This window comes from Mustelus asterias, unplaced genomic scaffold (genome assembly GCF_964213995.1).
Source record: "Mustelus asterias unplaced genomic scaffold, sMusAst1.hap1.1 HAP1_SCAFFOLD_44, whole genome shotgun sequence".
Taxonomy (NCBI): domain Eukaryota; kingdom Metazoa; phylum Chordata; class Chondrichthyes; order Carcharhiniformes; family Triakidae; genus Mustelus; species Mustelus asterias.
The window spans coordinates 2,142,586-2,170,573 of record NW_027590121.1 but is presented as its reverse complement, the minus strand read 5'-3'; the positions used below and the strand labels follow the sequence as shown (position 1 = coordinate 2,170,573).

Genomic DNA, 27,988 nt, shown 5'->3' with positions numbered 1-27,988 from the left:
ATATATTCAATGACCTGCCTCCAATCCTCACTGGTGAAGACAGAGTTCCAAAGATCAACAACCCGCTGAGAGAAAAGATCTCTCTTCATCTTAAATCCTTTATTTTTACTTGATCCCCCCCCCCCCCCCACCATCCACTTTCATTTTTAAATAAAATCCATAGATATGGATGGAGATTTACAACTTTTTGGGAATGAAATAAGAAAGAATGTTCCAGAGAAACTAGAATTGTCTGCTCTGAATTTCTATCCTATATTAACTGTGATGACTTTTGCAAACTCATTTCACAGGATTTTGAACGAGGAATCACAGGCAAAAATCTCAACTGTCACATCGAGACAGAGTCATATTCCTTGGGATCTGAATATCTTGTAATATGGAACTGTAGCTACGTTATATATTTCCAGACATCTCTTCCCTCAGAGGGTTGTTAGTCTTTTGGATTTCTCTTCCACAGGGACCAGTGGAGGCTGAGGATCATTGAATATATTCCAGTTAGACAGATCTTTGACTGACAAGGGTGTCAAGAGTTCTGGGGAACAGACAAGCAGATGGAGCAAAAGCTAAGATGTGGGGGGATTTCTTCACTCAAGGATGTGCTAAAGCTTTGGAATCTCAACCCCTGAGGACAGTGAAGCCTCAGGCATCAACTATTTTCAAGAGAGAGATTGATTGGTTTCTAGATATTGAGGAGATCAAGGGATATGGGTTTAGTGTGGGGAGAATGATGCTGAGGTAGATGAACAAATTATCTCATTGAATAGTTTAAAAGACTCGATTGGCCGACTGCAGCTCCTATTTGTTATGGTCTCTGTGTCCAGGACAGGAAGCAGTGAGCATGGATCTGTCAATCAGCCTCAATCAGCACCTTCGGGAGAATTGGGAGGGTGAATATTAGATACAGCAGAGTGAGAATGGAGGGAGAGTGTGTGGGATGGAGATTTACAGCTTTTTGGGACTGAAATAGGAAAGAATGTTCCATAGAAACTAGAATTGTCTGTTCTGAATTTCTATCCTGTACTGACACTGATGACTTTTGTAAACTTGTTTTACAGGACATTGAAAGAGGAATCACAGGCCGAAATCTCAAACGTCACGTCTGGATCTGACAGAGTCATATTCCTTGGGAGCTGAATATCATCGGACTTTGAATCCAGAAGGAGAAATTGTTGTCCCGTTTGTTGATTTGAAAAGATTTCAAACATCAGTGTGACTGGAAAAGCATCAACACACTGCCACACTCGAGTGAGAGTGTTCTAGTGCACGGACTAAAGAGCTTTAACCAGTTACACAGCCTGAATAAATATCACACCATTCACAGCGGGTAGAGACGGTACCCGTGTTCTGTGTGTGGACGAGGCTTCAACTGATTGTCCACCCAAGAAAGAGGCAAGGACACCTGCACCATGGAGAAACCATGGAAATGTGGGGACTGTGGGAAGAGATACAGAGCCCCATCACAGCTGGAAGCACATCGGCGCAACCACACTGGGGAGAGGCCATTCACCTGCTCTCAGTGTGGGAAGGGATTCACTCGGTCATCCAGCCTGCAGACACACCAGCGAGTTCACACTGGGGAGAGGCCATTCACCTGCTCTCAGTGTGGGAAGGGATTCACTCGGTCATCCAGCCTGCGGGCACACGAGCGCATTCATACTGGGGAGAGACCGTTCACCTGCTCTCAGTGTGGGAAGGGATTCGGTGATTCATCCAGCCTGCTGAGACACCAGCCAGTTCACACTGGGGAGAGGCCATTCACCTGCTCTCAGTGTGGAAAGGGATTCTGTGATCCATCCAGCCTGCTGAGACACCAACGAGTTCACACTGGGGAGAGGCCGTTCACCTGCTCTCAGTGTGGGAAGGGATTCGCTCAGTCATCCAACTTGCAGGCACACCAGCGAATTCACACTGGGGACAGGCCATTCACCTGCTCCGTGTGTGGGAAGGGATTCACTCAGTCACCTTACCTGCTGAAACACCATCAGGTTCACGAGTGACTGCAAGGACTGGATTTTGCTGTTAATCACATCGAGGTCCCAACCATTTTCATTGGTGTCTGTTTCTGCTGATGTTAATAAACCCGAGCCCAGTTGTAAGATTTGTATTGTGGATTGTCTTGTCTGAGTCCTGAACTCGTAAATAAAAACAAGAAGTGCTGTAAAAACTCAGCAGGTCTGACAGCATCTCTGGAGAGAGAAACAGATCTAATGTTTTGACACTGAAGAAGAGTCACATTCAACTGGAAACATTAATTGTTCCTGACTTTACAGATTCTGTCAGACTTATTGAGATTTTGCAGCAACTTCTGTTTTTAGAATGACGGTGAATGCTGGATACATGAATCAGAGATTGGTGTAAAACTGGGATCTGCTCCTAAATCAAAGTGAAACAGCAGGTTAAAGTTTCCAGTCTGTAAAGTACTATGGTTATTATACTATATCTACCATTTTAAGGCTGGTTTTAACTTATTTAAAATAAACCTATTTAATATATATTTGTTAAAGTCAGTATTAAAATACGAGTTGGATGAGTTCACAGGAGCCTGTTAACCGCCGGGACAATTATTCAACAAACATTGGATCTCCAGATAGAGAAGAAGCTGCAGTTTGTTTGCAGGAATTCCCTGTTTTATTGATGTGTGTGTGTTAGACATCAGGATAACTAAAAATACACAAACCTGGACATCAATGGTGATCTGATTGACAGTTACTCTGGGAATCACTCCCACTGTGAAACTTCAGCACTGACACTGCTGAATTTTGTAGGCTCAGGGAGTGGGACCTCCAGGAGTGGACTGTAAAAAAGCTGGGTTTCAGTATCCTGACTAATATATGGTGAGGAACCAGAAAAACCCTTACTGAGGAACTGCCTGGGGTTTTACCAGTGTAGGTTCAGGGGCGAATGATTCCTGACTCCCTGAAATGTCTGATATTGAACCCAGTTTGGAACAAGATTCATTCAGTTTCCAGGAGAATAGAGACAAATATCACCCACAACTGAGAGAGAGAAAAACAGCCACCTTGATCAATGACTTGGATGAAGCCAGAATTGATGATACAAAGATAGGTAGAAAAGCAAGCTGTGAGGTTATTACAAAAAATCTGTAAGGGACACAGATAAGTTACCTGAATGGACAGAAAAATGGCAGATGGAGTATAGTGCAGGAAAGTGGGAGCTTTTCCACTTTGGCAGGAAGAATAGAGAAGCAAACAATTTATAAATATACAGAAACTGAAGAATACTGCCGTAGAGAGGAATCTGGGTGTCCTTGTACATGAATCGTGAAAAAATAGGATGAAGGTACAGCAAGTAAAGAAGGCGGCAAATGGAGTGTTGGACTTTACTGCAAGGGGGTGGAGTTTGAAAAAGGGAACTTGCTGCACCTACACAGGACATTGCTGAGATAGCAGCTGGAATACTGTGTGCGGTTTTGGTCTCCCTACTTATGGAATGACATGCTTTCATTGGAATGAGTTCAGAGAAAGTTCACCAGGCCCATTCCTAAGATGAAGGTGTTGTCTTTTGAGGAAAGGTTGTGAAGGTGTAGGGGAGAATTCTCCCGTCCCACCCACCACAGGAATCGTAGCAGGCCAGGGGGTGGACCACACAAAGGTCCTTTGACCTCGCAGAATCCAACTCGTTGTCTTTTGGGGAAGGGTTGCACCGATACTCATTGGGTTTGGAAGAATGAGCAGTGAACATTCTGAAACGTGAGATTCTCATGGGCAGTTGACAAGCTCGAGGCCAAGAGGATGATTCATGAAGGAGTCTTGAACTTGGTGCCACAGATCTACAAGGAAGCCAAGTGTATTCTTTTAGCCCTTACAGACACCAATACTTTATCCTCAGTTTTAGTCAGGTTAGTCAGAGGTTTAGTCAGGTGTGGTGAAAGCTTCAACCAATCATCTGGCCTTTTGGAACATAATTGCAGTCACAGGGAGATGCCATGGAAATGTGGGGATTGTGGGAAGAACATAAGAACTAGGAGCAGGAGTAGGCCATCTGGCCCCTCGAGCCCTCATGGCTGATCATTTTGTGGACTCAGCTCCACTTACACACCCGCTCACCATAACCCTTACTTCCTTTACTGTTTAATAATTTATCTATCCTTGCCTTAAAAACATTCAATGAGGTAGCCCCAACTGCTTCACTGGGCAGGGAATTCCACAGATTCACAACCCTTTGTGTGAAGAAGTTCCTCCTCAACTCAGTCCTAAATCTGCTTCCCCTTATTTTGAGGCTATGCCCCCAAGTTCTAGTTTCACCCGCCAGTGGAAACAACTTCCCTGCCTCTATCTTATCTATTCCCTTCATAATCTTATATGTTTCTATAAGATCTCCCCTCATTCTTCTGAAGTCCAATGAGTATAGCCCCAGTCTATTCAGTTTCTCCTCATAAGCCAACCCTCTCAACTCCGGAATCAACCTCGTGAATCTCCTCTGCACCCCCTCCAGTGCCAGTATATCATTTCTCAAGTAAGGAGACCAAAACTGTACACAGTACTCCAGGTGTGGCCTCACCAGCACCTTCTACAGCTGCAATAATCTTGCTGTTTTTAAACTCCATCCCTCTAGCAATGAAGGACAAAATTCCATTTGCCTTCTTAATTACCTGTTGCACCTGCAAACCAACTCTTTGAGATTCCTGCACAAGGACACCCAGGTCCCTCTGCACAGCAGCATGCTGCAATTTTTTACCATTTAAATAATAGTCCATTTTGCTGTTATTCCTACCAAAATGGATGACCTCACATTTACCAACATTGTGCTCCATCTGCCAGACCCTCGCCCACTCACTTAGATTATCTATATCCCTTTGCAGACTTTCAGCGTCCTCTGCACACTTAGCTCTTAGTGTCATCTGCGAATTTTGACACACTACACTTGGTCCCCACCTCCAAATCATCGATGTAAATCGTAAACAATTGCGGTCCCAACACTGATCCCTGAGGCAAACCACTAGTCACTGATCGCCAACCAGAAAAACACCCATTTACCCCCACTCTTTGCTTTCTGTTCGTTAACCAATCCTCTATCCATGCTAATACATTACCCGTGGCACTGTGCACCTTTATCTTATGTAGCAGTCTTTGGTGCGGCACCTTGTCAAATGCCTTCTGGAAATCCAGACACACCACATCCACAAGTTCCCCATTGTCCACTGCACATGTAATGTTCTCAAAGAATTCCACCAAATTAGTCAAACATGACCTGCCCTTCATGAACCCATGCTGCGTCTTACCAATGGGACAATTTATATCCAGATGTCTCGCTATTTTTTCCCTGATGATAGATCCAAGCATTTTCCCTCCTACAGAAGTTAAGCGAACCAGCCTATAGTTACCTGCCTTTTGTCTACCTCCTTTTTTAAATGTTTGTGATTTTGTGAAACCTGTTTTTGTTGTCTGAGCTGACTGGAATTAGAGCCAGAGGAGGAGTAATCCAGGAGAATGATTTGGAGGTAAAGCAAAATCCAGCAGATGCTGGAATTCTGAATAAAACAGACCTGCTGAGTTTATCCAGCATTTTCTCTATTTATTATAATGAGTTGGGGACCTGGGTTTGAATCCCACCACGTTTCAATAAAAATATTGATGAGCATGAATTAATTGTTGTAAAAACACATCTGGTTCTCTAATGCCCTTTAAGGAAGGAAATCTGCCGCCCTGATCCAGTCTAACCGACATGTGACTGGATTCACAAACAATTCAAGGGCTGACTGGGTAAACAGGGAATGTCACCATCAGAAAAACAGAGCCCCTGGAGGGCAGAAGGGTTAGGACAGGTTATGGAGAGGTTAAAACTGTCATCATTGAGAACAACACAGACTTTAATGGAACAACTGGTCCCAAAAACAATCTCTTGTAGTTAGTGTGGCAGGGTGCGGTGAATCAGGTTTAAAAAGAGTCAAATTATATATGTTTTCTAGTTTGGACAACCACATTTAAATCTGGGACTCGGATGAGGATATGAATTGGTGTTTGGTGGTAAGATCTAAATGTGTATTACGCCTGGAAGCCTTAAACCCAGAGTGAGAATATTTCAAACCAGGGTTCAAAATGAACGGCTGTGGATGGTGAATTCACCCTCAAAAGAAAACAAAGAAAATTACAGCACAGGAACATTCCTTCGACCCTCCAAGCCTGCACCAACCACGCTGCCCGACTGAACTGAAACCCCCTACCCTTCTGGGAACCATATTCCTCCATTCACATCCTATTCATGTATTTGTCAAGACGCCCCTTAAAACTCACTATCATATCTGCTTCCACTACCTCCCCCGGCAGCGAGTTCCAGGCACCCACCACCCTCTGGGTAAAAAACCTGCCTCCTTTAAACCTTGCCCCTCGCACCTTAAACCTATGCCCCCTTGTAATTGACTCTTCTACCCTGGGAAAAAGCTTCTATCCACTTTGCCCAAGCCCCTCACAATCTTGCAGACTTTGTCAGATCACCCTCAACCTGCGTCGTTCCAGTGAGAACAAGCCAAGTTTCTCCAACCTCTCCTCATAGCTAATGCCCTCCATGCCAGGCAACATTCTGGTAGATCTTTTCTGTACCCTCTCCGCCCTCTCCAAAGCCTCCACATCTTTCTGGTAGTGTGGCGACCAGAATTGAACACTATATTCCAAGTGCGGCCTAACTGAGGTTCTATAAAACTGCAACATGACTTGCCAAAAGGCCCGCAGAAATTAAGTCTTGTGAGGAACTACTGGAAGAAAATAAATCATCCTGTACACGGGACAGACAGAAACTGTGAGGACCATCTCCTCCAATCACAGATTCTGTCTCTCCCGATGTTGCTACATCTGCAGAGACAGAGTCTCAAACTGGAGGAACAGCTTTGCCACCTATTTTGAGAAAAGACTCAGCAGCCTATCAGTGACGTGTGGAGGAGTTGTGTCTTCCTGCTACAGAACTAGTTTCATAGCAGTGTGAGCCTCAAAAGGAATGATCCAACCATCGGCAGACCTTTCCCCATTCTGCTGAACAAGTCTTGATTATTTTTATAGATCTCAGGAGGTGGGGTTTACAGCTCAGGAATTTGAGTAAACAGATATTGTGAACATACTTACCAATCACTTGGGTCATCACATTAGAAATTGAGATCCATTCATCCAGGTTCATATTCTAAACTGCTTTTATTTGCAGTTGAATGTTCACAGACAACATACAGAATCCCCGGTCAGAGCTGATCTCAGCTGGTGTAGTGAGGTTATTGATGGATTATCAATGTAAATCCACACACAATGAAGATCAGAATCGGGAGAGATTTTTCCTGCTCCACCATCTGAACCAGTAAACATCTGATTCAGTTACCTTGTGTCAAATAGTTAGAATTCTCATTTTGGAAAGAGAGTATGGGAGTATTTTTAAAATAAGTTAACAAAAAATATCATTCATAGATTCCAATTTCAAAGATTTAATATATACACAGTCTTCAGTATTTGTGCTATCTTATTCAAAGAAGTAAACTAACAGAAACACAAAAGGTAATGTTACTACGTGACTACATCACTAATAAAGGAGTTACTGAGAATGGAAAATGATCCCCTGGAAACCAAAAAATAGCCCTTAAAAATCAAAGAGTAGCTTTCCAGAAAATCTGAATACAAGCATTGAAAATAAATACTTTGTGCCTTGCAGATGGATCTTTCAGAGAATGAATTGTAGATTTTGCCCAAAGATCAAATTAGAATTGAAGCAAAAGTTCTTAATTTTATTCTAAACAGGTTCCTGTTGAGAGTTCTTCAATTAAGGGGTAAGATCACTGGTGGTGCTTTTAAAAAGTGACATTGCAGCCCTGAAAATCAGTGACACTTCCAGAATATTAAATTCCAGCTAGTTATAGGGTTTGTTAACATCAGCAGAAATAAAATATTGTCAGTCAACACTGAACAGCAGCAAAAACAGCAAAATCCAACCCCTGCAGTCACTTGTGAACTTGTTGATGTCTCAGGAGCCATTGTGACTGAGTGAATCCCTTCCCACACACAGAGCAGTTGAATGGCCTCTCAGTGTGAGTGCGTTGGTGAGCCAGCAGGTTGAAAGACTTTGCGAATCCCTTCCCACACGCGGAGCAAGTGAATGGCCTCTCCCCTGTGTGAACTCGCTGGTGAGCAGAGAGGTTGGATGACCGATTGAATCCCTTCCCACACACGGAGCATGTGAATGGTCTTTGTGCAGTGTGAGTGCGTCGGTGAGCAGTGAGGTTGGATGACTGCCTGAAATTCTTTCCACAGTCAGTGCAGCTGAATGGCTTCTCTTCAGTGTGAATTTTCTGGTGTCTCAGCAGTGTGGGTAAAACTGTGAATCCCTTTCCACACACAAAGCAAGTAAACGGTCTCTCCCCAGTGTGAATTCGCTGGTGTGCAATGAGGGAGGATGCCTGTCTGAAACTCCGTCCACAGTCAGTGCAGCTGAATGGCTTCTCCTCAATGTGAACTCGCTGGTGTGACAGTAAGTGGGATGACCCAGTGAATCCCTTCCCACAGTCGGAGCAGGTGAACGGCCTCTCCCCAGTATGAACTCGCTGGTGTGACAGCAGGTGGAATGACTGAGTGAATCCCTTCCCACAGTCGGAGCAGATGAATGGTCTCTCCCCGGTGTGACTGCGTTGGTGCACAGTGAGTGCTGAAGAATGCCTGAACCTCTTCCCACAGGAGGTGCAGGTGAATGGCTTTTCCTCAGTGTGAATTCTCTGGTGAGACCAAAGGCCAGATGACTGAATGAATCCCTCCCCACAGACAGAACAGGTGAACACCAGTGTGACTGCGCCGATGATTTTCCAGCAGGGAAGGGTAACTGAATCCTTTCCCACAGTCCCCACATTTCCACGGTTTCTCCATGATACTGGTGTCCTTATGTTTCTCCAGGTTAAACGATCAGTTGAAGCCTCATCCACACACAGAACACGTGTACAGTTTCTCCTTGCTGTGAATGGTGTGATGTTTTTTAAGGCTGCGTAACTGGATAAAGCTCTTTCCACAGTCAACTCACTGAAACACTCTCACTCAGGTGTGTGGGTATCTTGGTGCTTTTTCAGTCACACTGATGTTTGAAATCTTCTCCTCCAGCCAGAAGACAAACATTTCTCCTTCCACGTTCAAAGTCTGAGGATATTTAAGTCCAAGTGAATCGAGACTCTGTCTGATTTTGATGTGATGTTTCTTCACCTCACCTGTAAAAGGAGTTTACAAAATCAATCACTGTCAGTCCAGGATAGAAATTTTGAACAGGCAATTCTAATTCTCTGGAACATTTCTTCCTCTCTTGTTCCTCAAATCAATAAATTCCTGTCCCACAAACTCTCCCTCCTCCCTGGGCTGAAATCCAAACCCATCTCACCATTTCTTTTCTCCACTCCCAGTTTTCTCCCTCCCTCTCCTCTGTCTGAGTTCAGTTCTGATGTGGAGTTGCCGGTGTTGGACTGGGGTGAACACAGTAAGAGTTTTAACAACACCAGGTTAAAGTCCAACAGGTTTATTTGGTAGCAAACACCGAATGGTAGCTAATGGTGTTTGCTACCAAATAAACCTGTTGTACTTTAACCTGGTGTTGTTAAACTTCTTACTGGGTTCAGTTCTCCAGCTGCTGTCTGCAGACTGACAATAAAACCAATGGGTCTTATTGGGGGTGTTGGGGCCTCCAGCGGGTGTTTGTGAATCCTCCCCGCCCACCTCCCAGGGTTTCCTTCCTTCCCAGAGATCAGAGTCCTCATTGATTTGAGGCCAAAGTGTAACCTCTTATTTATTGTCCCCCTCCCCCATCCTCTGATGTGAACCATCCTCCAGTGGCTGAGCCAGGATGGGGCCGTTAACCTGGGCCTGTTCCCGGGAGGGAGGGAGGGAGAAGCCCCGCAGCTGCAAACCAGGGAGCTGACAATGATTCTGAAGGGTTTGCGGATCCACAAAGTGTTTCCAAATCCTCCCAGCCACCGCCTAACGCTGACTCCGCTTCTCCGGGACAAACAAGCGCCAAGGACAGCAATGACACTGCGCATGCTCCACATCACAATGCCCGGGCACTGATTGACGGCAGCTCCGGACCAATAGGAAGAGGGGGCGGGACTGGAGGACCGAACGGGAGCGGCTGGTCCTCCAACCAATCGGAGTGAATGAGGGCCCGGACCAATAGGAAGGGTTCCCTATTTTTTGCACCGGAGGGATGCACATGCGCAGTAAGCAACGACGTTCGCAGTGCGGGTGAAAGCAACTGGAGAGAAGTTCCTGTGTCTCATCAGCAGCCGGTAAGGATGCAGAAACGTAGAGGGAGCAATGGAAGCGGCGGATGGACGTAGAGGGTGTTTAAATATCTGGTGAAGGCCTCAAACCTCGAATATGAGCCCGTAGGTCCCGTGTTTGCAGCTTCAGGTCTTTTTCTCGAGACGAAGCTCAGATTAACGGCAGCCATCTTGATTCAGCGGGGAGTAGAGCGCATGCGTTGGTGTCTTGGTGACGCAACCGTGAGTGGGCGGGTCTTTGTGTTTCTGCTCCCACCGGGTCCTAATGCACCCACCGGATCCTTTTGCAGACCAACAATGAGCAATAGATTTTCAAACAGCTTCACCCACTCCCAGGCTGCACCTCACGTTTGCAGCCGAGAGAAGTTAATGGGTCATGTACATATTCAGTATGAGAGGTTGCATCCCAGAGTACTTACATGAAGCGGTTACACGGCTTTTGTACTCGTTGGAGTTTAGAAGGTTGAGGAGGAATATACTTATAGGATATGGCGAGGCCTGGACAGAGTGGATGTGGAGAGGATGTTTCCACGAGTAGGGAAAACTAGAACCAGAGGCACAACCTCAGACTAAAGGGATGATCCTTTAAAACAGAGATGAGGAGGAATTTCTTCAGCCAGAGAGTGGTCAATCTGTGGAACTCTGTTGCAGAAGGCTGTGGAGGCCAGATCATTGAGTGTCTGTAAGATAGAGATAGATAGGTTGTTGATTAATAAGCAGATCAGGGGTTATGGGGAAAAGGTAGGAGAATGGGGATGAGAAAAATATCAGCCATGATTGAATGGTGGAGCAGATTCAATGGGCCGAGTGGCCCAATTCTGCTCCTATGTCTTATAGTCTTTTGGTTACACTTCAGCCCCAGGCTCTTCATGTTTACATAGAAGCGGAAGTAGACCATTCAGCTCTTTCAGCATTCCCTGCCATTCATTATAGTCATGGCTGATCCTCAAATTCAATACCCTAATCCCACCCCCCACCCCATAATATCCCTTTCGCCCCAAGAGATATATCTAATTGAAATCAGGCTCTACTTCCACTTTTGAGGAACGGAGATCCAAAGAGTCACAACCCACTGAGAGAAAAACATCTCATCTCTGTCTCTATGGGCAGCACTGTTTTTTAAACAGTGACCCCGAGATTCTCCCATAAGAGTACATGGAGCGTAATATGATGGAGGGTTATAGGTAGGTCTAGAAGGTAGGGATGTGTTCAGCACAACTTGTGGGCCGAAGGGCCTGTTTGTGCTGTAGTTTTTCTATGTTTCTATGTTTCTAAGAGTAAACAACAATTCTGACAAATTTTTAGAAGGTATTTTGAGACAGGATCTACAGGCATTTAGAGACACAAGGACTGATTAGAGATAGTCATTTGAGTGGCATTTAGAGACAGCATGGCTTTGGAGTGGAAAATCATATTTCACAAATTTGATTGAGTTTTTTGAATGGGTAACCAAGAAGGTAGATGAGGGCAGTGCAGTTGATATTCTCTACATGACCTTTAGCAAGGTCTTTGACAAGATACCACATGGTAAGTTGTTGCATAAGGTTAAATCTCACAGGATCCAGGGTGAGGTAGCCAAATAGGTACAAAATTGGCTTGATGACAGAAAAAGTCTCACAACACCAGGTTAAAGTCCAACAGGTTTATTTGGTAGCACAAGCCACAAGCTTTCAGAGCGCTGCCCCTTCATGACAGAAGATAGAGGGTGGTTGTAGAGGATTGTTTTTCAAACTAGAGGACTGTGACCAGCGGTGTGCCTCAGGCATTGGTGTTGGGACCACTGTTATTTATCATTTATATTAATGATGTGGATGAGAATTTAGTAGGCATAGTTAGTAAGTTTGCAGATGACACCAGGATTTGTGGCATAGTGGACAGTGAAGAAGGTTATCTCGGATTGCAACGGGATCTTGATCAATTGGGCCAGTGGGCTAACGAATGGCAGATGGGGTTTAATTTAGATAAATGCGAGGTGATGCATTTTGGTAGATTGAACCAGGGCAGGACTCACTCAGTTAATGGTAGCGCATTGTTTTTTTACTCTCCCCAAAGAGATCTATGGGTACAGGTTCATAGCTCCTTGAAAGTGAGTCACAGGTGGACAGAGTGGTGAAGAAGGCATTCGACGTGCTTGGTTTCATTGGTCAGAACATTGAATACAGGAGTTGGGACGTCTTGTTGAAGTTGTACAAGACATTGGTAAGAATACACTTGGAATACTGTGTGCAGTTCTGGTCACCCTATTATAGAAAGGATGTTATTAAATTAGAAAGAGTGCAGAAAAGATTACTAGGATGCTAAAGGGACTTGATGGTTATAAGGAGAGACTGACAGACTGGGACTTTTTTTTCTGGAGCGCAGGAGGTATCGGGGTGATCTTGTAGAGGTCTATAAAATAATGAGGGGAATAGATCAGCGAGATAGTCAATATCCTTTTGCAAAGGTAGGGGAGTTTAAAACTAGAGGGCATAGATTTCAGGTGAGAGGGGAGAGATACAAAGGTCCAGAGGGGCAATATTTTCATACAGAGGGTGGTGAGTGTCTTGAACAAACTGCTAGAGGTAGTAGTAGAGGCGGGTACAATTTTGTCTTTTGAAAAGCATTTAGAAAGTTACATGGGTAAGATGGGTATAGAGGGATATGGGCCAAACACGGGCAATTGGGACTAGCTTAGGGATTAAAAAAAGGGACAGCATGGACAATTTGTGCCAAAGGGCCTGTTTCCATGCTGTAAACCTCTATGACTCCTCTCCACATCCGAGACCTTTCAGGATCTGAAGGGTTTAAATGAAGTTGCCTCTTACTCTTTTAAACTCGAGCAGAGACTGTCTCACTGCTCCTCATCAGACTATCCACCTATTCCAGGTATTAGTCTACTAAACCTACTATGAACATCTAATGCACTTATATTTTTCCTTAAATCAGGAAATCGATAATGTAGACATTGCTCCAGATACAGACTCACCGTGTGCAACTGAAACATAACTTCCCTGCTTTTACTCCATTCCCCTCATAACAAATAATAGCTTTCTGAATTACTTGTACCTGGATTTTCGATCGTGATGAATTTTGGATAGTTTTTTTTACGGTGGGTTAGAAAGGGAGGATTTACACACAACAAGCTCAAACCGAGAGAAAATGCTGTCTCTTCTGATATGGGCTTTCTGAATGGGATAAGTAGGTAGATGTGAATGGAATGTTTCCACTTGTTGGTTTTTCCATGACTGGGAACCATGAACAGACAACAAATAAATCAGACAAGAAAATAGGAGATGTTTCTTTCTTCAGACAGTTGTTAGAATATGGAACTCACTGCGACTGGAAGTGGTTGACACAAATACTTTAGATGCTTTCAAAAGGAAAATATTTGAGCCTATGAGAGAAAAGCGATTGGAAAAATCAACTGAAAAGCTGAGATGTGGTGATCAGAATGAGAGGAGACTCATGTGGAGTATAAACTCCAGTACAGACTCGATAAACCGAATGGCCTGTTTGTGTATTGTCACAGACAGAACAAACAATTCTCCTTCCCTGTTCAAAGACAATGGAGTAAGAAGTCTCACAACACCAGGTTAAAGTCCAACAGGTTTATTTGGTAGCAAATACCATAAGCTTTCGGAGCACTGCTCCTTCGTCGGATGGAGTGGAAATGTGCTCACAACACATGGAGAGCACATTTTCACTCCATCTGACGAAGGAGCAGCGCTCCGAAAGCTTATGGTATTTGCTACCAAATAAACCTGTTGGACTTTAACCTGGTGTTGTGAGACTTCTTAGTGTGTTCACCCAAGTCCAACGCCGGCATCTCCACATCAAAGACAAGAGAACATAGAACATTACAGCGCAGTACAGGCCCTTCGGCCCTCGATGTTGCGGCGACCTGTGAAACCAATCTAAAGCCCATCTAACCTACACTATTCCAATATCATCCATATGTTTATTCGATGACCATTTAAATGCCCTTAATGTTGGCAAGTCCACTACTGCTGCAGGCAGGGCATTCTACACCCTTACTACTCTCTGAGTAAAGAACCTACCTCTGACATCTGTCCTATATCTCTCACCCCTCAATTTAAAGCTATGTCCCCTTATGCTAGACATCACCATCCGAGGAAAAAGGCTCTCACTATCCACCCTATCTAATCCTCTGATCATCTTGTATGCCTCTATTAAGTCACTTCTTAACTTTCTTCTCTCTAACGAAAACAACCTCAAGTCCCTCAGCCTTTCCTCATAAGACCTTCCCACCATACCAGGCAACATCCTGGTAAATCTCCTCTGCACCCTTCCCAATGCTTCCACATCCTCCCTATAATGCGGTGATATGCCAACCTTCTGATACACCAGCAACTCCATACAGGAGATCGACCGTTCACCTGCTCTGAATGTGGGAAGGGATTCACCCGTTCATACAACCTTCTGACACACCAGCAGGTTCACAGTGAGGAGAGGCCATTCACTTGCTCCGTGTGTGGGAAGTGATTCACTCGTTCATCCAACCTATTGAATCACCAGCGAGTTCACACTGGGGAGAGGCCGTTCACCTGTAATGTCTGTGGAAAGGGATTTATTCAGTCATCCCACCTGCTAACACACCGGCAAGTTCACAAACGACTGCCAGGTTTGGATTCTACACTTATCGATGCTGTTAATCATATCCAGGTCTGAATCATGTTCTCTCTGACTTTTTTCTTCTGTTGAGGTTTGATATTCTGAATAAATGTGAAACAGACATTTGATTGAATCATTGTTGTAGATTTTTGTCTTTTCCATTTGAGTGTTTAACGTCACCAGGCTGGAGCTCAGAAAGGGCAATCTGAGGGAGGGTCACACAGTAGGAACAGAACTTCATTCTAGACACAGTCCTTCAGCGTCTCGCTGAGAGGGTCACACAGCACTTTGGTCTTTTTCGTCACTTTTCACTGACAGCAAAGTCCCTGTGTGGGTGAATCCTGAAGTGTGTGAGAAATGTGTCCCAGTCGTTCTTTTCCATGGTTCAGAGCTCCTAGACACGGAACAGAAGCTCCTTTACAACTGTGTTTAGAGTCAGGAAGAACAATGGTGAATGCTGGAAACGTGTGTCAAAGATTGGTGTAAAACTGGGATCTATTCTTGACTGAGAGTGAAACGGCAGGTTTAGGTTTCCAGACTAAAAATGAAAAAAAGTCTAAAACATTTTAATGTGTGTGTGTCAGTCCTGGTTTATTGAACAGAAACTGGCGTCAAATAAATTGGTTGAAGTCTGCATCAAAGTAGCAGCTGGAGACGTTCAAAGGAGCCTGTTAACTGCTGGGACAATTAGACAACAATTTGATTCCCAAATAGAGAAGGAGCTGCAGTGTGTATCCAAAAATTCTCAGTTTTGTTGTGTGCTTCCCATACACTATCCTTTTAAATAAACCTCACTCCTATCAGCCTTTAACTATTATAAACAGAACAGAGAGAAGCTGAGCAGCAACAGAGCCCTGACTGACCATTTAAGAATGAGTGATGTGTTCAGCTGAAGTTTCCTGTTGGTAGTTTTCTGGGTGATCTCCTTATTTTGATCATTCTCAGTGACCCCTGGGTGTGAACCTGCTCTCCTCTCAGACATTCACTCACTTAACATCTCCTCTCCCTCAGAAACTCAATCACTTAACATCTCTCACCTCTCTCACACTCACTGAACATCGCTCTTTCTCTCCAGGCATTCACTCACACCTTACCTTCCACCTCTCTTACACTCTAACCTCGCTCCTCTCTCACATTCACTTAACCTCTCTCCTCTCAGATACTGTGTTCATCACTTAATGTCTCTCTATCTTTCTTTCAAACACTCACTCATTTAACCTTCCTATTTCAGATCTGCTTAAACTTATTCATTGTTTTCTCTCTCTCATTACCTCTCTCTGAAAAAGCACAAACACACTTCATCTCTCTTCGCTGTCTGAGAAAACATCTAATTGATGGAGATTCAATCCTCTCTGTTTCTCTCTCCCACTGCCTCTGACAGGCCCTGACTCACTTTAAATCTCCTCTTTTCTAATAACCCTGTTTGGGAAAACTCATTTGTTCTCTAATTCCTCCTCATTTCTCCCAGTGATGACCCTCAGTCTATCTCCCAATTCAGTGAATCTGTTAAAAGTCCAAATAATCTCCTTTCTTTATTGTTTAAAACAGGAATGGAGCTGAATGTAATGCTGAGACCAGTAGCAATCTGTGTATTGTTCTTGATGCTGTCAGAGTGAGTTCACCCTCACAGGAAGGAAGACTGTTCACAGTGATAACATCAAACTGACACCGGCTGTTTCATTCTCAGGTAACACAACTTCCTGTTTCTCTGCTGCCGGTTCCAAACCTCACATCTCACTTCTGAGCAGAAAATAAATCCAGGGACCACAATCTGGTGAGAACATCTGTCAATGTGACCTTTATCTGTCCACAGAGTCAGGGCAGAGTCACACAGATCACATTGTGGTGACATTTACAAATGAGCCAGTTATTTCTGTTCAGAGTTTCCATTCGCAGATATAACCAGCTGTGTCTGTGGATCAGTTTCTGAATCATAGAAACCCTACAGTGCAGGAGGAGGCCATTCGGCCCATCGAGTCTGCACCGACCACAATCCCACCCAGGCCCGACCCCCATATCCCTACATATATTTACCCGCTAATCCCTCTAACCTACACATCTCAGAACACTAAGGGGCAAATTTAGCATGGCCAATCAGCCTAACCCACACATCTTTGGAGGAAGGAAGGAGCACCCGGAGGAAACCTACGCAGACACGAGGAGAGTGTGCAAACTCCACACAGACAGCGACCCGAGCCGGGAATCGAGCTCAGGTCCCTGGAGCTGTGAAGCAGCAGTGCTAACCGCTGTGATACCGTGCCGCCCACTGAGTTCCCTCTGCTCTGATGTGGAGATGCCGACTCTGCTCCCCATAGCTGGGAACTGATAGCCTGCTCCCTTAAATTCTATATCATTCTCTCTATTGCTTGTTTCCTCTGTTTCTCAGCTTTTATCTTTGATTGCCTCCTTTCTACTTTTTAAAATCTTTCTAAATTTTTCTCTCAGTCTTTCTGTCTCTCCCTCTGTATCTCTCTCAGGCTCTTTGTGTTCCTATTTGATCAAGATGTTCAAAATCATGAAGAGTTTCTGATTGATTATAGAAGGAAAAACAGGGAGAAAAGCAGAAAAACCCGGCAGATCCGGCGGCATCTGTTCAGAGAGAAACAGTTAACATTTTGAGTCCATATAATTCTTCAGGGCAGGAAAAACATGGGTTATCCATCTTAGATTAGGGAATGTGATGGGGCGATTTAATAGAGATGTTTAAAATGACAAATGATTTATGATAATATCAATGGAGAGAAATTATCTCCCAGGAGCAGGAAGTCTGTCGATGGAGAGAATCTATTTCCCAGGTGCAGGAGGGTCTGTAAGCAGATGATACAGAGATTTAACATAATTGACAACAGAACTGGAGGGGGTGATAAGGAGAATTTTTTACACAATAACTTCATATGATCTGGAATGCGCAAACTGACAGGTGCTAGAAGCAGGTTTAATAGTAACTTTCAAAGGGAATTGGATAAATACGTGCAGAAGGTAAATTGGCAGAGTTCTGGTGAATGGGATTAATTGGACAGTTCACTCATCTTTGTGACATTCTGAATGTTTCTCTCCTAAGGTTTTAATGTTTGATCTTTTCGGTCATAATGTGTCTCAAACAGAAGATTAAAATATTGGGTTTGATGATCTGTCAGATCTCTTTCCTGTGTGTCTGTGTAACTTGCGAACTGGAGATAACCATGAGGAGGAACTGATTATTTTCAGTTCCTCCAACAGATACACCTCAGATATCAGAAATCCCTGGAGTTCGTCATGTCCTCATTATTCTCGCCTTGACTATAACAGCTCTCAGTCAGGCCGAGTCAGTCACATGTATCTGTCGTGATGTTTCCACTTCTATTTTATCACTCACCTCCCAGTGACACTCACCATAACACAGACACCTTAAAATATCATTGCTCCCTTACACCTTGTCCTCCTATTGTAATCGAATGTTTGTTGGGCCTCTTGTCTCCCTTGTCAGATTACCTGCAGTTAAAATGACCTCAGAGACACTGAAACCAACCTTTGTGATGATTATACCAGACTCCAATCAGCCCCAGGAGCTGCAGTTGTAAAATACAGTAAGAGTTTTAACAATACCAGGTTAAAGTACAGCAGAAATACAGCAGAATGTAAAATACAGCAGAATTGGAATAACAGACAGGTTATTGTCTGATACTGACAGTGGCAGAGTAACACACACCGGAATCTAAATACATTATATCAATAGACCATGACTCACTCACACCATCAAATGAAACTTAAACTTTGGTTCTGGTGCACTAGATACTGACTGTATTACCATTACATTGGATCTAATGCTGTGTTCACTAACATATTGCAACGTGACTCTTATTATTTGAACAAACATTATATTTGTTACACTCAGAGTAAGTCAGTGCTTTGCTGTGTTGTCTCTGTGCTCCATCCCCACTCTGATTGTATTGGAGCCTGTGTGTGTCATTGTTACACTCAGAGTAAGTCAGTGATTTGCTGTGTTGTCTCTGTGCTCCATCCCCACTCTGATTGTATTGGAGCCTGTGTGTGTCATTGTTACACTGAGAGTAAGTCAGTGCTTTGCTGTGTTGTCTCTGTGCTCCATCCCCACTCTGATTGTATTGGAGCCTGTGTGTGTCATTGTTACACTCAGAGTAAGTCAGTGCTTTGCTGTGTTGTCTCTGTGCTCCATCCCCACTCTGATTGTATTGGAGTCTGTGTGTGTCATTGTTACACTCAGAGTAAGTCAGTGCTTTGCTGTGTTGTCTCTGTGCTCCATCCCCACTCTGATTGTATTGGAGTCTGTGTGTGTCATTGTTACACTCAGAGTAAGTCAGTGCTTTGCTGTGTTGTCTCTGTGCTCCATCCCCACTCTGATTGTATTGGAGTCTGTGTGTGTCATTGTTACACTGAGACTCTGTCACTGTTATTATTGGACAAGCAGCAAGTCACCGTCACAATGCCCGGCTGATTGACGGTAGCGCGCACCAATGGGGAGACAAGGGGCGCGGTTGGAGGTCCGAGTGGGAGAGGCTGGTCCTCCAACCAATCACAGTGAATGAGGGGCGGGGCCCGCTCTGACTGGGGCATGCGCAGTGTGGGTAATGACGACGAAGACGGGGCTGTTTTTTCGGCTCGGAGATAGGTTAGCGGTGATTGACGGTACGGAGGGGGCGAGGGATCTCGCGGGTGGACGGAAACGCTGCGTAAGCAGGTTGTGTCAGCCACGAACCTCGGTAAAGAGCTTCACGGACCCAGTTTGTACCGAGCGATACCGCAGCTCCTCATGTTCGGGCCGCGTTCACGGCCGCCATCTTTATTGGGGGCAATATACAACAAGGCGCATGCGCAGGCCGGCATCGATTTCGGGGGTAATATTGTCAATGAGTGGGAGGAGCTTGTTCCCCAGTGTTCAGAATGGAGACAACTTGTCCATCAAACTGCATCAACCCTCTGAGTCCCAATGTCTTATTGACGAGGCAGAGCGGTGGCAGAGAAGGAAAGAAAGGGAAATAGCTTTGACAAACGGTCATCTGGCCTCAACGTCAGCTCTTTTCTCTCCTCACAGATGCTGCCAGACCTGCTGAGATTTTCCAGCATTTTCTCTTTTGGAAAGGGAAATAAATTCTGCTTTCCAGATCCCACTATATCATGGGATGTTTTTCCCATTCATCTTCTGTTCTACCATCCTCATAGGCAGCGAGTTCCAGATCATGTGCTCTCCCTACCCAAGTATAAATCTTCCTCAAATACCTGCTCTATCACTATGCAAATAATGTCCTGTATATTACACTTTTATCCAGTATTATAGATATCTGTCTGGCAGCCTGCATGGAGATTTTCAGCTCCCTGTGTCCAGGACAGGAAGCAGTGAGCATGGATCTGTCAATCAGCCTCAATCAGCACCTTCAGGAGAATTGGGAGGGTGAATATTAGACACAGCAGAGTGAGAATGGAGGGAGAGTGTGTGGGATGGAGATTTACACCTTTTGGGGAATGAGAGAGGAAAGAATGTTCCACAGAAACTTGAACTGTCTGTTCTGAATTTCTATCTTGTACTGACATTGATGACTTTTGTAAATTCCTTTTACAGGATATTAGAAGGTGAGGATTTACAGACAGAAATCTCAAACCAAACGTCACATCAATATCTGACAGAGTCCTCAATTCGTCGGGATCTGAATATTATCGACCTTTGAATCCAGAATGGAAATGTTTCTCTGTTCTGTCTGCTTCAGGAGATTTTAAATTTCAGTGTGACTGGAAAAGCACCGAGACACACACCCGAGTGAGAGTGTTCCAGTGCACTGAGTGTGGAAAGAGCTTTAACCAGTTACACAGCCTGAAAATACATCGCAGCATTCACAGCGGGGAGAGACTGTATCCGTGTTCTGTGTGAGATTTAACTGATTGTTTAACCTGGAGAGTCACAAGGACACCCGCACCATGGAGAAACCGTGGAAATGTGGGGAATGTGGGAAAGGATTCAGTTTTCCATCTCAGCTGGAAATTCATCGACGCAGTCACACTGGGGAGAGGCCGTTCACCTGCTCTGTGTGTGGGAAGGGATACACTCAGATAATTGATTTACAGAGACACCAGCGAGTTCACACTGGGGAGAGGCCATTTACTTGCTCTGAGTGTGGGAAAGGATTCACTCGGTTATCCAGTCTGCAGAGACACCATCAATTTCACACTGGGGAGAGACCTTTCATCTGCTCTGTGTGTGGGAAGGGATTCACTCAGTTAACTGATTTGCAGAGCCATCAGCGAGTTCACACTGGGGAGAGGCCGTTCACTTGCTCTGTGTGTGGGAAAGGATTCAGTGTGGCATCAGGCCTGCGGAGACACCAGTTAGTTCACACTGGGGAGAGGCCGTTCACTTGCTCTGTGTGTGGGAAAGGTTTCAGTCAGTTGCCCTACTTGCTGAGGCACAATGTCACTCACACCCAAGAGAGACCCTTTAAATGCTCTGACTGTGGGAGGGATTTCAAAAGCTCTCAGCTAATGATGTCCCACCAGCGCATTCACACTGAGGAGAGACCTTTCAGCTGCTCTCACTGCACAAAGAGATTCAGATCATCATCTGCCCTGCGGACACACCAGCGAATTCACACTGGGGAGAGGCCATTCCCCTGCACCTTGTGTGGGAAGGGATTCACTCAGTCATCCCGACTGCAGAAACACCAGCGAGTTCACAAGTCATAGAGTCATACAGTACAGAAGAGGCCTTTCAGCCCATCGAGTCTGCACTGACAAAACTATACTAAATTTGCACTAGTCCATTTTCAAGCACTTGGCTGATGGTGTTTGAACTGTCAAAACATTCAAGTGCCCATCCATGTGCTTTTTAAAGGTTGTGAGGTTTCCCGCCTCCACTACCCTCCCAGACAGTGAATTCCAGACTCCCACCACCCTCTGGGTGAAACCATTTTTCTTCAAATCCCCCAAAACCTCCTGTCCCTCACCTTAAAATGATGCCCCCTCGTTATTGACCCTTCAGCTAAGGGGAACAGTTGCTTCCTATCCACCCTGTCCATACCCCTCACAATCTTATACACCGCAATCATGTCCCCCCTCACCCTTCTCTGCTCTAAAAAAGACAATCCAAGCCTATCGAGTCTCTCCTTGTTGCTCAGCTGCTCCATCCCAGGCAACATCCTGGTGAACCTCCTCTGCACCCCCTCCCGTGCAATCACATCCTTCCTATGGTGAGGCGATCAGTATGAGTGCAAACTGGGGTCAAGCAGGGCTGCGTCATTGCACCAACGTTCATCCCCACCTTCCCCGCAGCAACACTCCACCCCAGCACCATGAAGCTCCCTGCTGGAGTCGAGCTAACCTACTGGACCAGTGGGAACCTTTCAATGTCCCACCCCTCCAGGCCAGAACCAAGACCAGCCCAATCTCAGTCATCAGGCTGCAGTATGCAGACTCTGGGGGGGGGAAGTGATGGCCTAGTGGTATTATCACTAGACTATTAATCCAGAAACTCAGCTAATATTTTGGGGACCCCGGGTTTGAATCCCCCCACGGCAGACGGTGGAATTTGAATTCAATAAAAAAAATTAAGAATCTACTGATGACCATGAAACCATTGTCGATTGTCGGAAAAACCCATCTGGTTCACTAATGTCCTTTAGGGAAGGAAATCTGTTGTTCTTACTTGGTCTGGCCGACATGTAACTCCAGAGCCACAGCGATATGGTTAACTCTCAACTGCCCTCGGGTAACTAGGGATGGGCAATAAATTTTATGATGTGGAGATGCCGGCGTTGGACTGGGGTAAACACAGTAAGGAGTCGAACAACACCAGGTTAAAGTCCAACAGGTTTATTTGGTAGCAAAAGCCACTACCTTTCGGAGCGCTGCTCCTTCGTCAGGTGAGTGGGAGATCTGCTCATACACAGCTCATACACATGAGGACGGCTTCAACCGGGATCTTGGTTCATGTCACACTATCTGTAACTCCCACAGCTTGCCTGGACCTGCAGAGTCTCACTGGCTGTCCTGTCTAGAGACAACACACATCTCTTTAACCTGTGCTAATGCTCCCTCCACTCAAATTGTCTGCACCTTTAAGACTTGAGCAGATCTCCCACTCACCTGACAAAGGAGCAGTGCTCTGAAAGCTAGTGGCGTTTGCTACCAAATAAACCTGTTGGACTTTAACCTGGTATTGATAGACTCCTTACAATAAATGTTAGCCAGCCAGTGATACCATGTCCCACAAATGAATGAAAAAAAAGTGTCTGATCTACCAACTATTGTCAACACATTCACTGAGGCAGATGAGAGAATGGGCCTCTGACTAAACATCCGGGAAACAAAGGTTCTCTCGCAGCCCAATACAACTCCCCTCCTGACCATCAAGATCCACGGTGAGCCCCACACCTCGGGAGCCTCCTGTCGGTATCGGCAGGCATCGACGATGAAATCCAGCATCAACTCCAATGCACCAGTGCAGGCTTCGGACGCCTGAGGAACAGAGTTCAAAGCCCGAGACCTCAAATCCAGCACCAAGCTCATGGTTTGCAGAGCAGCCGTGGTCCCTGCCCTCCTGTATCCATCAGAAACATGGACAATGTACAGCAGACACCTCAAATCCCTGGAGAGATGTCACCAATGTTGCCTCCGCAAAATCCTGCAAATCCACTGGCAGGATAGGTGTACCAATGTGAGTGTCCTCTCCCAGGCCAATATCCCCAGTATCGAGGCACTGGTCACACTTGACCAGCTGCGATGGGCGGGCCACATTGTACACAAGTCCCGAAACAAGACTCCTGAAACAAGTGCTGTACTCCGAGCTCCACAATGGCAAACTGTTGGAGAAAATTCCTAATAGATTCGAGAAATTTTAAACTATTAGGCATTTCGGACACTAACAGAACTACCAGCATTGAGTTAAATGACTCTGAATCAGACACAGAAGCGAACAAGGGAACAGTCTACACACACGAACGTAGTAAATGATTTAAACAATTAATTCTGATTTAAACATGAATTTTCTGATTTTAAAATGTATGTTAGCTGTATTTTTAAAAGCAATTGTAAACTTTAGCCAAAGGCAGGCTGCTGCAAGGCATGATGGTACAGGGACACTTACAGACAGGCTACATTCTTCGGAACAATGCAGCCACAGAATGTGACAACCTTTATCAGCGAAGTTTCTAACAGAAAGGTTCTCAAGGCAGCTTCAAGAATAGGGTTGATTCACACTGTTCAGATAAGACAGTGTCTTCTCAGACATGAGAACGTGCATTTGTCTGGTTTGGCCAGTGGCGGAGTAAGAGCCGGTGGGAACATTAACTTTGACCTTTGTAGCTAAGTGTCTGGGGTTGCTAAGCAATAGGAGGAGGAAGTGTCTGGATTCTACTGACCATTAAATCCCATTGTGTCAGAGGATAAAATGCAATTGGCTAAAGTATATGACGTGTAATTAAGGATTTATTTGTATAGAAAATGATTTGTTCACACCTGATGAAAGGCAGGAGAATTTCTGATGAAGAATGTATAATTGATCCAGCCGAAGCATTGTACGTCAGAGTTATTGGAGAAATAAGGATGCTTCTCTTCTAGAGAGGCATTACACTGTCCAATAATTTCTCCCTTCGATTGTTAGTCAGATAAAAGATGTGTCTTTAAACTGGGACACTGGCTTTCATGAGTCTTTGTATTGTCTGAAGGTTTTGGCGATACCTGGTCTCCAGCGGTAATGTACCCAGTGTGTTTTGGGGAATGAACTCAGAAGAATCATTCAACATTCAAGCCTGATTCTATCGACAAACAGTTTATTGAGCTACGCCAGCGGGGAGAAGCCACAGGGGCTGACCATGTGCAACTCCACCCAACACAGAATATCATCAATTCTTATCCAGTTACTCAGCTCATCCCGGCTGGACACAATCCAATCAGAATGGTGATAGATTACATACATTATATATCGGTCCAATGAAATTAGTATCTGGGCATCATGGGGCTTTGTGATCAGCTCATGAACAGATTGGTGCCCCCATCATGATGTTTTCCAGACCACCTTAGCTTGGGCTTTCTTTGTACATAGACTCCCTTAGTTTGAAAAGGGGTGGACTAAAAGTTCTCAAATGGACGTCAGCACCCTTCCTTTGTTTTAATCTAATGACCACACGGTCTGGGAAACATTTCTATTGAATAAGCTCTCCTTTTAAACTCTCTTCTTCAGTATCCAATTCCAGAATTTCCCTTTTCATTGCGTCAGGAATAAATCTTTCGACCTTACATAAGAACTAGGAGCAGGAGTAGGCCATCTGGCCCCTCAAGTCTGCTGCGCCATTCAATAAGATCATGGCTGATCATTTCGTGGACTCAGCTTCATTTACCCGCCCGCTCACCATAACCCTTAATTCCTTTACTGTTCAAGAATTTATCTATCCTTGCCTTAAAAACATTCAACAAGCACTGGCAGGGAATGCCACAAAAGGCGCCGGAGTGTGGCAACTCGGGGAATTTCACAGTAACTTCACTGTAGTGTTAATGTAAGCCTTATTTGTGATTAATAAATAATAAATAAACAAACTTTGGATGAAGAAGTTCCTCCTCAATTCAGTCCTAAATCTGCTCCCCCTTATTTTGAGGCGATGCCCCCCAGTTTGAGTTTCACCTGCCAGTGGAAACAACCTCCCTGCTTCCAATCGATTCCCATAATTTTATATGTACTATATTTCATAATTTTATATGTTTCTACAAGAGCTCCTCTCATTCTTCTGAATTCCAGTGAGTATAGTCCCAGTCCACTCAGTCTCTCCTCATAAGCCAACCCTCTCAACTCTGACAGGAAGTTTAACCAAAGATCAATCCAGTACAGGATTGGTCAGAATCATTTCACATGTCTCAAATTGTAACTAAGCATGACAAATTAAAACTCTCATTCTTAAATGTGTGAATTGTATCCGGATTAAAATTCCCACATGTTTAGTAAAATATCCTGGAATCAGGTCTCTGGCCATTAAATATGGCTCCATGGTCATAGAGTTTGAAAAAAAATCTTTATTAATTACACTTCGTTTTTAAAATTTGTTTGATTTAAATCACAGACAGAAATCCTCAAAGCTTGAAGCTTTCAACCACAAATATCATCCACACACAAGCAGAGAAACCTTAGCATGTGCTTTACAACAACAATGACCAAATTAATTCCCAAAGCGTTCTTGTGTTCCTGTTTTTAAACTTCCAGAAATACCTTTAATTAAAGACTCAAAATAAGATTAAATCCCCAGAAAGATAAACCTTAACAAATGTAGCCCAAAACAATGATAAAACACATCTACAAACATCCACATAAAACAAACAAAACACACAGATTCTCACGGCTCGTAAATTTCAAACAATGAATCCTCAGCATTCTCTCTCGCAGCTGTAGCTTCTTAAAGCGACAGAGCACGACAAGCTCACAACTCCTCAATTAAAATAAGATACAAGGTGCTTAGTTCTCCTCTATTATAACTCAAACTTGTTTTTGTTCCATCGAATGGTAGGATTAGAACCATTAGAATCTACTCTCAGAGATCCGCTTTTCAGTCCAGTGCTACTTAGAGTATACCGTCACTTCACCGACTATCAGGTCACAAGTCCCTCACAAATTTATGATAAAATAATTGATATGATGCCTGAGAACGCTTCTTAACTTCTGAACCAACTACCGACTGCTGTTTGATGATTGGTCAGATCCCCTTTTTACAGATTCGGGAATCTCAGCCGCTGACCACCAGCCAATCCTGGAATAAGTTTAATTCTAACTCATTCTGAGTAAATATTCTCACCAGGTCCTCTGTCAGGGCCCTGCCAAGCAGCTTTAATGGTCCGTGATTGCAGAAACTGAGCAGTCACAGGAATGTGGTCAAGATAGTCCAGTCCCATAATGCCTCACATTCAATCAGCAGTCCTTCAATTATAACAGAATATGTGGCTGTATGTAGCTGCCTCGGCCATGGTCAACCCCAACACTGCCTTCCTGAACTGCTACAATGCCTGAGGTGTAAGTACACCCACAGTGCTATTAGGGAGGGATTTCCAGCTACACATTCCAGACTTTCACTAGAATGTAGGTGGTTGCCAGATCGATATATTCCATTCAACACACCTAAGGTGAGTTATCCCAATTCCGTTATTGTCCAGGACAATATATTCACAATATCTTTAAAACAGAAATTAAACATACCCATTTGATTTCAGGTATTAACATACTCTGTTAGTTTGTTCCTTATATTGTTGATGTCAGGCTGGGGTTGTTCCCCTTGGAGCAAAGGAGGTTGAGGGGAGATTTGATAGAGGTGGACAAGATTCTGGCCGTTTTAGAAAAGGTGGACAAAGAAAAGGTGTTCCCATTAGCTGATGGGACAAGGACGAGGGGGTCACAGATTTAAGGTTTTGGATCAGAGATGCAGGGGGGGGATGTGAGGAAGAATATTTTGATGCAGCGAATGGTAATGACCTGGAACTCGCTGCCTAGGAGGGGTGAGGAAGTGGAGACAATAAATAATTTCAAAGGAAATTGGATGGGCATTTGGGGTGTTTCAAACAAAAATGCTGACTAAATGTCTCTTAACTTCATATCATCATATCACCTGTCACTCTGTGATCCTTGTGAAAGTTGAAACCAGGTATTCGCAACAAGGCTCAAAGAGCATCAGCCCACTGGAGGCAAAGTTGTGAGACCGGCCAGTCCAGCAGAAAGAAACCCTCCGACCCTCCCCATTGACCAACTGAGAGAATGAACAAAATGCAGTCCTGGGTATAATTGAGAGCAGAAACAATAACAGCAGAATCCAACCCCTGGAATCACTCGTGAACTTGCTGGTGTCTGTGCAGGGTGGGTAAAACACTGAATCCCTTCCCACACTCAGAGCAGGTGAATGGCCTCTCCCCAGTATGAATGTGCTGGTGTTTCAGCAGAGTAGATGAAACACGAAATCCCTTCCCACATACTGAGCAGGTAAATGGCCTCTCCCCAGTGTGAACTCACTGGTGTCTCCGCAGAGTGCTGGAATCACTGAATCCTGTTCCACACACAGAGCAGGTGAACGGTCTCTCCCCAGTGTGAACTCGCTGGTGCCTCTGCAGACTGGATGAATGAGTGAATCCCTTCCCACACTGAGAGCAGGTGAATGGTCTTTC

The 27,988-nt window shown here is 44.6% G+C and overlaps 3 protein-coding genes and 1 pseudogene across 4 annotated transcripts in view; 2 read left to right on the top strand and 2 right to left on the bottom strand.

The window, feature by feature from the left end:
• The window catches only part of LOC144483028 (dehydrogenase/reductase SDR family member 1-like), a 340,453-nt gene that overhangs the window by 44,025 nt on the left and 268,440 nt on the right, over nt 1–27,988 (bottom strand). The window lies entirely within an intron of this gene.
• Nucleotides 1–27,988, top strand: part of LOC144483026 (uncharacterized) — a 128,984-nt gene that overhangs the window by 66,884 nt on the left and 34,112 nt on the right. The gene's annotated exons all lie outside the window — the stretch shown is intronic.
• On the top strand, nt 1,187–25,504 carry LOC144482994 (uncharacterized; annotated as a pseudogene). The gene is made up of 3 exons (XR_013495968.1): nt 1,187–1,985; nt 14,591–14,893; nt 20,762–25,504. The product of XR_013495968.1 is annotated as an uncharacterized LOC144482994 (transcript).
• LOC144482967 (uncharacterized) lies at nt 7,412–10,413 on the bottom strand. Its single transcript, XM_078201799.1, has 2 exons — nt 10,266–10,413; nt 7,412–9,009 (listed from the first exon to the last, which is right to left on the bottom strand). Exons 1-2 carry the CDS (start codon nt 10,411–10,413, stop codon nt 7,934–7,936), a joined length of 1,224 nt encoding a protein of 407 aa, XP_078057925.1. The 3' UTR covers nt 7,412–7,933.

Coding starts and splice junctions, on each gene's coding strand:
- LOC144482967 (XM_078201799.1), bottom strand. CDS start 10,413: ATGGCTGCCGTTAATCTGAGCTTCGTCTCGAGAAAAAGACCTGAAGCT. Junction 9,010..10,265: donor GCTTCCATTGCTCCCTCTAC/GTTTCTGCATCC, acceptor CACCTGAGTGAG/AGTGTTTCAGTGAGTTGACT.